The 12,222-nt window shown below is 40.4% G+C and overlaps 1 protein-coding gene across 1 annotated transcript in view; it reads left to right on the forward strand.

Moving 5' to 3' along the window:
- Nucleotides 1-6,678, forward strand: part of RXFP2 (relaxin family peptide receptor 2) — a 64,360-nt gene extending 57,682 nt beyond the window's left edge. The window contains exons 17-18 of the mRNA XM_024126006.1: nt 1,941-2,159; nt 5,439-6,678. Coding sequence (XP_023981774.1) covers nt 1,941-2,159; nt 5,439-5,698 — 479 coding nt within the window. The 3' untranslated portion in view covers nt 5,699-6,678. The remainder of the gene's footprint in view (nt 1-1,940; nt 2,160-5,438) is intronic.
- Nucleotides 6,679-12,222: the final 5,544 nt, after the last annotated feature.

A 12,222-nucleotide genomic window follows, 5' to 3' on the forward strand; every position in this document is an offset into this window, starting at 1 on the left:
TTAACCTTATGGGGATTCCCTTGTATGTTATTTGTTGCTTTTGCCTTGTTGCTTTTAATATTTTTTTTGTCTTTAATTTTTGATAGATTGATTAATATGTGTCTTGGTGTTTCTCCTTGGATTTATCCTGTATGGGACTCTGTGCTTCCTGGACTTGATTAACTATTTCCTTTCCCATATTAGAGAAATTTTCAACTATAATCTCTTCAAATATTTTCTCAGTCCCTTTCTTTCTCTCTTCTTCTTCTGGGACCCCTATATTTCGAATGTTGGTGCATTTAATGTTGTCCCAGAGGTCTCTGAGACTGTCCTCAATTCTTTCCATTCTTTTTTCTTTATTCTGCTCTGCAGTAGTTATTTCCACTATTGTAGCTTCCAGGTCACATATCCATTCTTCTGCCTCAGTTATTCTGCTATTGATTCCTTCTAGAGAATTTTTAATTTCTTTTATTGTGCTATTCCTCACTGTTTGTTTGCTCTTTAGTTCTTCTAGGTCCTCACCGGCGGGTGAGCAGACAAGCCTCTCGGGCTGGTGAGTGCCGGTCGGCGCCAGTCCTCTGCGGGAATCTCTCCGCTTTGCCCTCCGCACCCCTGTGGCTGCGCTCTCCTCCGCGGCTCCAAAGCTTCTGCCCCCCGCAGTCTCCGCCTCCAAAGGGGTTTCCTAGTGTGTGGAAAACTTTCCTCGTTCACGGCTCCCTCCCATTGGTGCAGGTCCTGTCCCTATTCTTTTGTCTCTGTTTTTCTTTTTTCTTTTGCCCTACCCAGGTACGTGGGGAGTTTCTTGCCTTTTGGGAGGTCTGAGGTCTTCTGCCAGCGTTCAATGGGTGTTCTGTAGGAGTTGTTCCACATGTAGATGTATTTCTGATACATCTACTGATATCTGTGGGGAGGAAGGTGATCTCTGCGTCTTACTCTTCAGCCATCTTTAAGCTCCTCCTTTATTTTATTCTTAACTAAACTTTCTGACAATAGGCCTGAGATAAATTAATTTTGTGACATTCTATTTATATGAATTTATAATGAGATTCCATGGAATATGAAATCTTTTGGATAAAAACATGGAACACCTTGAATTTATAGAATTTTTCCCTAGACTTCACCAGTCTTACATACAGTCTAATCAGATGAACAATTTTTAAACAACTTTGAAATTATATGGAAATTTTATGTTCACTATAAGGAATAAGGTGATCACTTTTAGGATTTTTATGATAGCAAGAATATAACAGAGCAACAAAGAAGTAACCATTATACGATAATGATAAGTGAGAATCTTCTGAACATATTTGACCCTAAAAGAGTAATTTATATAGTTGAATTTTTAATTTTTCTCTTATTCCTTGTTTTTCTAAAACAAGTCTAAAAGGTTCTGAATTTTAGTTTAGATTACTGTGGGCAATCTGAAGAAAAAATAAAAAAGTATTTTAGTCCTATGTATTATTTTTTTTAAGACCAAAAAACAAGAAATAATGTTTCTGAGGCTATTGTCTTCTTGATATTCCAAGGATACCTTATTCATATTTATAAGTTAAAGGAATAGGGGCATATTGATTTCTTGAGCTGTACATGTGATTACAGTAATCCCTTAAGGTTTGAATTTGCAGAGAACTAAAAATGAAATAGCTTTTTTCCTGCTTTAAAAAAGCTAAAATTTACCTCATGATATACATAGATCTAAATTTCAAAGTCTACAATTCTTGGAAAAGTGTTTATGTATTTAAAATAACTTTTTGATCTGGCAAACCCAATTTTTTTAACTTGTTCCAATTTATAGCCTTGGATTCAGGGTTTTAGCTGATTTACCACTGGGCTTATACCAAGAATGCTTCCTGGAAGTACAGGGGAGGGGAAGAGGCGCCATATCGAACGTCTAAGTAACACAATATTTCTACTGTTGATTTATACACCTGAGATGTTAAGAGGTGTGCTTTTCCCAACAGGTGTGAATTTGCTGGCTTTTCTCATCATTGTGTTTTCCTATACTATTATGTTCTGTTCCATTCAAAAAACTGCCTTGCAGACTTCAGACGTGAGGAATAACACTGGAAGAGAGGCAGCCGTCGCAAACCGTTTCTTTTTTATAGTGTTCTCTGATGCCATCTGCTGGATTCCTGTATTTGTAATTAAAATCCTTTCCCTCTTCCGGGTGGAAATACCAGGTCAGTCCCTTCTGTTATTCCCAAGTACGTTGTGCTTTCTTATGCCCTTTGTTTGACGAGGCGAGAATACAGTCCGTCACATATAGTAAGTTCTCCATAAATACCTAAAACTTGAATACAAAGGTTTAGGATTTCCTAAGTGTCTTATAATCAGTATTCTAAGATAGGAACTGGGTAATGGTGCAACCCAGACAAGAATAACAAAAACACAGGAGACAGAGAAAAACTAAGTCTTAGTGTCTTGCTTCCACTTGAGCTACATAGTGGTGCTTCACCAAGAGTACCTAAAACAAAACAAAATATACATGCCCAGGTTTCACCCTGGGCCTCTGAATTTAGTCTGTAGGGGCCAAGGCCTCTACATGGGTGTTCTGTGATTCTAAGGTGCACACCCCTGGTTAAGAACCACCAGTCGGTTTCGTGGCCCTAGCCATGTGGTTGTCACACTTTGCCCTGTGGCGGTCTAATGTTCCATGAAAGTGCCTATCTAAAAGGCCACACCCCTACTTCAACCAGAAAAAATCACCTTTCATTAGTTAGGATTTTGCTCGAAGGCCTTTCTGGGACCTAGAAATTGTAGCCATCCTAGGGTCCACCCAGGGCTTTTGCCCAGCCCTCAAGGAAACAAACTTTGGGATCACCTTCAACGCACTTTTTTCAGCCTATTGCAAATCCATGTGGCGTGTTCCTCCAGGGCAGGAATTGCTTCTTCATCTTGGTAGAAGATGTTTTCAGGACTTGTACCAGAGGAACATCTTTAACAGTCATTTTATTTTATTCTTAACTAAACTTTCTGACAATAGGCCTAAGATAAATCAATTTTGTAGAATTCTATTTGTATGACTTTGTAATGAGATTCCATGGAATATGAAATCTTTTGGATGAAAACAAAAGAAGTGACTTTGTAATGAGATTCCATGGAATATGAAATCTTTTGGATGAAAACAAAAGAAGTGTCAAGCATGGGGTTGTCACATCAGAAGCCCTTATAAAAGAGTGGTGAATGTACAAGTAACAAACACCTGCAACTCTTTATGTCCCTCTGCCTTGCCAGATGCCTCACTGCAAAATGACGTACACTTTTGCAGCATCCCCTTAACCTATGAGTTTAGTCTCACAACAAGGTTTTCTGATAGCAGGGGTAGTAATCATTATTCTTGGAGAGAGTCTAAGACATTTCAGATGGAACTAGAACAGGAAAAAAATTCATGAAAATGTCATTGGGCCACACATTGGTCTTTCCCTACATTTTATAGTTCAGTCCTTTGAGGTTTGTCTTGAATACCTCGGTGCACCTAGGAGAGAAGTCTTTACCACACTTGACTAAGCCCCTCCTCGCTTGCCCAACTTCCCGTGGTGTTGTAGAAACTGCTACTTTCATGGACCTAAATGGCCCCTGTCCCCACCCTCCAAGAACTCTGGGGTCTGCTCCATCATGGTAGGTCACTGAGAGTACATGGGGTCAGCCCCCAAGATAAGCTGGCTTCAGCCCTCCCATCTCAGGACTTACCTACTAACCTTACATCAGTGAGTCATCCTGAGATGAACAGAAAGTCTCATTCCTGATCACAACTTCCTTTGGGGACACAACAGACAAAAAACAACTGACTGTTTTTCTTCAGTCACAAACTGTTCATATCTATTTTTTTTTAATTAAGGACAGAGAATAGAGTAATATAAAACTTCATTTAATAAATCTAAGGTATGCGAAATACAAACGTATTCCTTTCGTATTCTTTCCAGTTAAAAAGAAATAAGGAAAAGAAAGAGAAGACAGGGTGGAAAAGAGGAAAGGCAAACATAGACAAAGTAGAAGGGAGAGATCAAAGGGAAGGAGGAAAGGGCAGATAAAGTCAGAGAAGAAGTGGAAAAGTAAACCGGAGGAAGAACAGACGGATGTAGGGAACAGAGCAGGGCTAAGAGAAGAGCAAGTAACAGTGTCTGAAGGATAAGAAATTTACAGGATGGGGAGGGAAGGAGGGGGTCACAAAGGAGAGGGGGAGAGGAAGGATGCTAGGCTTATGTCCAGCTCTCACCTGAGCTGGCAGTTCTCAGACTTTTGAAGATGGGGGAGGAGACAGCAGAGTGTGGTGGGGCTGGAGAACCCCAGGTTCTGAAAATGTGCTGAAGATGGTTGTGCACAGAGCCGGCCCAGCTCACTGACTTCAGTCATGTAAGTTATGGTCAGCCTCTTTCACAGATAAGGCAGTTGAGGTCTGGGGAGCTTAGGGGATTTGCCCACAGTCACATAGCTAAGAAGTGTGTAACCCTGGGAGCAGGCTCTGTTTAAGGGAGAAAATAGATTTCATCCTAACCAAGCAACTGATGTACCGTCGGCCCTCCGTAGCCCTGCGTTCCAAATCCATGCATTCAACCAACTGCAGATGGAAAATATTGGAAAAAAATCTCCAGAAAGTTCCAAAAAGCAAAACTTTAATTTGCCTTGTGCTGGCAAATATTTACATAGCATTTACATTGTATTTACGACTCTTCACATGGCTGTACCTTGTATTAGGTGAAGTAATCTAGAGATGATGTAAAGTATACGGGGGGATGTGCATAGGTTATATGCAAATACTATGCCATTTTATTGAACGGACTTGAGAACCTGTGGATTTCAGTGTCTGTGGAGCTCCTGGAACCACTTCCATGGTGGATACTGAGGGACAACTGAATTCAGAAAGGACACTGCCATCCAAAATTTCTCCTCACTTTTTCTGGCATATTTCCCTGAATATTCTATTAGCCTTTGTAAGCCTTCACACAGAAGGAATTCGTTGAGTTTGGAGATATATTCTTTTTTGCTCTTCAAATCTTCTGACTGCACTCTGAATATAACAGCGGGGATATGAGGGCAGGGCAGGAAGACCTTCAGGACTGAAATTCAGACCAAGGTCAGAGCTGACTCTGGACCAGAACCTTCTAGTTCTGGACACTGTCCTATTGATTATGAATTATTTCCTCATTTTCCTATAACGAAGGGCAATAAAAACAAAAATACATTATGTATCAATTTATAGTGTATGAAGTGTTTTCACATATCTCCTCCCATGTTGTTTCATAACAACGTGCGAAGTAGTTTCTGAAACTCAGAAAAGTCGGTGGTAGGAACTTGAATTCGTAGTTCCCGTGCTCTTCGAGCAAAGAGCTTTTCCATGAGGTGAGAGAGGACGTAAATGAGCCAGGTAGCCATCTCAAAAGTAGCTTTGACTATAAAATGTTATGTGTCTTGTGTCTATGAAAACCTCAGCTTTCTTTCACACTTCGTTTCCTTCTCAGAAACAATCACTTCCTGGGTCGTCATTTTTTTCCTCCCAGTAAACAGTGCCTTGAACCCAATCCTCTACACTCTCACAACCAGCTTTTTCAAAGACAAGTTGAAACAGCTGCTGCACAAACATCAGAGGAAATCGATTTTCAAAACTAAAAAAAAAAGTTTGTCTACATCCATCGTGTGGGCCGATAACTCCTCTTCACTGAAACTTGGGGTTTTGAACAAAATAAACCTCGAGGAGAATATAGTGAAACCAGTTTCCTAGTAATGGTTTTGGAGCACTGGACTTTCAATGGACTACCTAAAAAAGCACAGCATTTGGAAGATGACATCTGCAGTGCTTTTCATCTTTACCAACGGCGAAGCTTTCTGCACAGAGAGCACGGCAGGATGATGTCAGGCACTGCGTTCCGATGGCAGCTGTACTGTTTATCAGCTTGGCTGAGAACTGTACCTGAGAGTTCTCCTCACTGACGTGCCTGAAATGCACAAGTGAATCCATAAATAGTAGGCTGATAAGCAGTGGTTCTCTAGCTCGTCAATGCGGCCAACCTACCAGCGGATGCCCACACGTTGGCGCTGCATGGTCTGTTTTTAAACTGAATTGTGCTGTCCATAAAATAAAAACAGTCACGACATCTAACGCTAGCCTGGCGGTAATAGCATAAGCCTCACATCTCTCTCCTTGCTTTTTCAACGTCAAATGAAATCATCAGCATCCTGTTGAACTGATAGCGAAGGATTTCCGAGATGTCCACCCACCTCAAGTCCTGCCCTATGGAGGCCCATGGATTAGCGGCTTTGAAAGCAGAGCTTCATACAAGGTTCGAAGTCGAACATATGACCAGAGAGGCACGCTGACCATTCGCCTAGTACCATTCACCTTTTCAGCTTGTATTTAATGTGAGAACTGAGCTCTCAAAATATTTTTCTTAAGGTTGTCCATGCCATAAAGGAAAATTGGGCACTCCAACTACCAAAAGCTACATTCTAATATGTTTTAAAGTATAATTTCTTAAGAGCAGTATCCCTATTGCTGGCAAGTTCTGCCGTCATAGAACACACAGATAAGAAGTGTTAAGGGGGGTTTAAGAACACTGGACTCAGATAAATTCCTATTGTTTTGAACAAAAAAGCTGGAAGTTTGGATTTGTTTTTTGAAAATGAAAAGTAGTTGTGAAGTCCTGGACATGTTTTTATATGGAAAGTTTATATGTGAAAAAAAAAGAATCAGGTAAATAAAATCATATTTTGCATTTGTCTATACATTATTTTAAATTCAATAAAGACCACAGATAGGGCTTATTGACTGTTACCCATGTTTTTCTTGGTAGAGAATATAACTAGGAAACAAACACAGCACCGCAGTTAACAAGACACCTCTTTACATTTTTCTTTCTTTCTTCCCCTGCTTTCCAAAGCATGAAACAGTGAATTAATTTCTTTACTCTTCGCTTCATTCTGAGTTCCTTTAATGAGATGAAATGTAAGCAGCTGACTAAGAACTCCACATCACCTCCTACTGCATATTAAATGAGATGCCCTTTTATCCAGTAGCATCCAGGAAAGAAAGAATCCCAGAGTTTATGCATCACAGCTGTGTCGGTAATTTACCTGTTAGTATCTAACATTGACTAAAACCATCATGGGAGTTCCTTTATTTTGATCACGTGAGATACTTCTTACATCAGGGAAATCTTTTCACTCTTATTCTAGAAATAATGTCCCTCCCCATTGACTAGGCCACCCTTTTTCCTTATAGTTTCAAAATTTCCTCCGTCTTATCTCCTCACTATGATTAGTTGCTTCCCAACTTGTCTATTTTTTTAAATGTCCTTTGCCAGTCCTTGAACATCACATGATTTATTTCTAATATATTTCCCAACATCAAAAGCATAAATAAGGAATAGACCCTGAGCGTAGGGTATCTCAATCTTAGCACAAATGTGTCTCCCAGTTTCCCATTCTCAAGCCTCAGGCATGGGCCGGGAAGCAAGGATCTGGGAACTGTGTCTGTGAATGTCTGCACTCTTACTGTTGAGCTTTGGACATGAAGAGGAGCACAAGGTCAGATGCACCAGGGAATCTGGCAGCATATTTCACAGATAAATGGAAGCTCTATATTGGTCAGCAGCATGACAAATAGTATAAAATTGAATTCTAATAGCTTAGTGATTTACAGTCTTATTCGATACTGCTATAGAAAACCATCAGAAATATGTTTGATTTTAGCAAATGATAGTGTTTTATACGGGCTGAGCGAAGTCTTTTGTGTTGGGTCAGACTTGTTTTCTAGACCCAGTATTTCTATGTGGTTGTGAAAATACCACCTCTGTTCATGAGCCATTTTCCATGACAAGATAAACATCAATTAAATGTCACTCCAGAATTTAAGAGGCCACAGACTGTGCCATCTCTGAGTAGGAGAGGGTGAGGGCAAATTACCTGGTCCACATCCTATTATGCCCTTGTGTATAACGTATCTTGTCTTGAAAAGAAAAAGATATTCTAAAAAATCAATATGGAATCTCAGACATCAGTACAAAGAGAGGCTTTGGGGTTTATCTGTACTAGACATAGCCAAGCTTTTCTACATCACTTTGTTTTATTCTTAAGTTTTATATCTAATTAAAGTTAAACTAGTTTATGCCAGTCACAGTTGCTGAAATAGCTTCTTGATGGTCAGGTGCTTTAAGTGAAATTAGGTATATCTGAGTTTTTGTATAAATAGTAGTATCACCTTCCCCCAATCCCATCTTGCACCCCAATTCTGCGGCTTCATCTACCTGGTCTTTATAAAATCAAGGAGCCACAAAAGCAGACCCATCTCCCCAGTGTTTGTCTCCAAAGGGTGAGTCAGTTGCCAGATCAAATTAGCATTTGGTGATTTGCTACCTATCTACTCATGCCACATTTGCAAGATTTTATCTCACCCCAGGTGATTCTTCACTCTGCTTTACCATCCTCAAGTTCATAAGCAGTGCAGAAATCCAGAGAATGCACATGTTAGAGATGAGAAATGGTAAGGACTTCACATCAATCATATCTACCCTATTGTTTGATAAATACTCCAAGGGAGTCTGAAGGAAATGCATCTGCCAAAATTAACAAGGAATACATGTAAGACATATTTCTTTTTAGTTTTTGCAGTATAACGTGAATGGGCATATGGTTCTATTTAATAAATAGACTTAGGCAACTTTACTCAAGAAACAAAACATTGAAGATAAGTATTTGTGTTTTATTTCCTTATTCTGGTAGATAAGAGAGAATGATTACAAAGATCTCTCTTATGTATCTATTTATATATTTTTCTGTTTACGTATGTTTCTGTTTATACGTCAGTTGTCTGACATCTTGTTTATGAAAGACAGAAGATGTATATTTAATAATGATAATGTTTATCTCTCACCAGGAAAGTGAAATGAAATTAGATGATTCTCCTTTTAAATGGCTTTTCAGTGGGAGATCACAAAGTCCTTGAGAAATACTTCCCAAAGTCCTCCGTGTATTTCCTTACACTAGTCTTCAGGATATTTCTCCACATGACACATACGGAAGAACCAAATTACAAATGAAGAAATAGAGAACAAAAAGGCCAAGTGACAAAATCGCAGATCCAGAGTGGGGATCTTCTGCTGTCTGAACAGCCTGGTCCCAGTCCATAGTGACACCTCCTACCCCCAGGACCTGAGGAAACTCATAACAATTTTGAGTTATAAACTCATAACTACTTTATACAGAAGAAATTATTTCTGGACTATCTGGGAGCTAGTAAAACATTCACTTGTTTAGTGATTCTCTGACTTCATGGTGCGAGGGTGTCTGATTCAGTATAGGTTTTGTTATGAAAGCTGTATACTTTCTTGCTGAGACAACACACGTTTAATACAAGGAAATACACTGTCAAAAGTGAGGGGGGGGCTTCCCTGGTGGCGCAGTGGTTGGGGGTCCGCCTGCCGATGCAGGGGACGCGCCGGAGCCTCTGCTCCGCGGCGGGAGAGGCCGCAATAGTGAGAGGCCCGCGTAACCGCAAAAAAAAAAAAAAAAAAAAAAGTGAGGGGGCTGGTGACGTAGTTCAAGGTCAGCCATCAACTACTTCCAAGACCTTGGACAAATATCTTTAAATCTCTATCATTCTCTATAACTGACTTTCCTTAAGATTATATCACATAAACTGACATCTTGGCCCATTTCTGGGAAGATCTATTATGTGGATTAAAACACTTGCCGAAGGTTGATATGGATTAAAAATCCAAAAGTTTACATAAAGTTCAAAGATCATTCAATTCTCAATTTCCCTTTTCTCAGGAAGAATCAATGCACAGAGCCACCAATGTTCAGAAATCCACCCCTTTCAGTGGATTTCCTTCCAGGAGGCTTCTATTCTGGAAAAAATACTGAAGCAAAGCCTCAGACATTGAAGCTTTTCTAGGACACAGGCACTTACAACAATACAGCAGTAAGTACAACTTAAAAATTAGGTGGCCTATTGCTAGCAAAATCCAGGAATGCAGAGATCAGGATAATTAACAAGCAAACAACTACAAATCAGACTGATCTCTTCACATTAAGTGTATAAATAAGTCTACTATCACCTGCATTATCCTCTTAAACAGACATAGATGCACAGGGATGTCCAGCACTTATGACTCGGTATACTCCTGGGAAAAATGTTGTTAGGATAAAGACACAATGACGTACCTGATTTCCCCCTGGAACCAGCACAGAACATGTGGTTCTTGACCCAGGATTCAGCTCCACCTCCAACTTTGCACCATCATCTGTAAACTCCCTCCCCGTGTCACCAGCCTCTCCTTCCCTCTGCTGGCTCTTTCTCTTCGGCTCACAATGCTCAGAATTCTCACCGCAAAGAAGACAATCCCACCATCCTGCACCCTCCTTGAGCATCTGTCTTATTCTCACCTTCTCTTTATAGCTAAACATTTTGAAAGAATAGTACCTTCTTGGTCATCAGCATCTCACCTCCCATGACTTCTCAACCACTGACTTCCACCCTCACCACTCCACTGAGCTGCCCTCATGAAGATCGAACCACTATGTTGTACACATGAAACTAATGTAATGTTATGTCAATTACACTTCAATTAAAATAAATAAATAACTTCTTTTCATTGAAGTATAGTTGATTTACAATGTTTCAGGTGTACAAGAGTCTCTGGCTCTTCCATCACTTCCTGTTCAGGAAGATGCATCAGGCCGCAGGAGGGTGAGAGTGGAGGAGGGGTAGTAGAATGTGACTTCTCCAGCAGCTACTGAAGAGGCCAGGGCATGTAATCTGAAAGTGCAGGGTGATTTACTCCCCTCTGAATGAACTTTGTCCATAGGACAGAGAAGAGAAAAGGGGGCCAACAGATCCATTTCCACTTGTCCTGCTCCAGGGAACTGTTCCTAGGAATACGTTCCCCTAAAGCCTATCCAGAGACACCTCCTGTGGCCAAGTGGGTCCACCTACCCAGCTGCTTATCTTGGCTTGTTCTGAAGCTGTGGCATTTGCACAAACGTTGCATTTGCACCCTATCCTTCTCTGCCTCACAGTCTGCTTCTCTCAGCCTCACTGCTCTAGGATTGGCTTCCTCATAAAGCACTAGCTCTTAAACCTTGCCTCAGGCTCTGATTTTTCTAGGGGATCCAGGCTAAGACATCCCACAAACCAGCAATTCAACTTGCAGGTGTTCTCCCTAGAGAAATCGAAGCACATGGGCACAAAGAGATGAATACAAAGATGTTCAGTGCTACGATGTTTGTTCAATATTTGCATTAGCACAAAAGCAGAGGCAATCTAATTGTCCTGCAGTAGGAGAATGGGTAAACTATGGGTTATTAATTAAAACAATCCATTATCATACAACAGTTAAAGTGATCTCGTGTATCAAAATACAGAAATGTCAAGAACGTAATATTGACTGAAAACAAAGTTATAAAAGACGGAGTACATTATATCATTTACACAAAATTTTAAAACACAAAACAATATATCCCTTATATATCTTATACATGGGGATGATATTCTGCAATTTTAAGAAAGGATTTCCCTCTGGGAAAGAGAAAAAAATTTTAATCTGTCTTTAACAATTGTTCTAAAAAAGAAAAAAAAAAGACCTAAAGCAAATATCACTAATGTGATTATCTGTTTAACTTTGCCAGTGTATATATTGTTATCAGTTATATTGGGTTGGCCAAAAAGTTTGTTCAGGTTTTCCATAGCATTTTACAGAAAACCCGAACGAACTTTTTGGACAGCCCAATATTAGTTCATAAACTTTTTTGTGGTTCCACCATCTTTTAGAATTAAAAGTTAAATGACTCAAGCCCTCATCCTGCATATCATAACGTTAGAATGTCCCAGAGTCTCTTCAAGCGAGGTTTCTTTGAATTTTCAGGGGATTTACAATTAGCTAAATTGGTTCCTGTTCTGTGAGCACTTTCCTTCTCCCCTGATCCCCAGCTCTGGGCCTCCTCTAGCCTCAACTGTCTGGACCATGGGCCTCAGTCCTCCCTCGATATGGTGCTGCCACCAACACACTCACAGCAGAGGGATACTGGAGGGAGGGCTGTGTTATCCCTCAACTCCGTGTACCATTAACAGACTTATAGGTGAGGGTAATGAAGACAGTTTACAGTTCAGTTAAAAAAAAAAAAAAGGGGGGGGGCTTCCCTGGTGGCACAGTGGTTGAGAGAGTCCACCTGCCGATGCAGGGGACGCGGGTTCGTGCCGCGGTCCGGGAAGATCCCACATGCCGCGGAGCGGCTGGGCCCGTGAGCCAT

The sequence above is a fragment of the Physeter macrocephalus genome, chromosome 13, assembly GCF_002837175.3.
Source record: "Physeter macrocephalus isolate SW-GA chromosome 13, ASM283717v5, whole genome shotgun sequence".
NCBI classification, from domain to species: Eukaryota; Metazoa; Chordata; class Mammalia; order Artiodactyla; family Physeteridae; genus Physeter; species Physeter macrocephalus.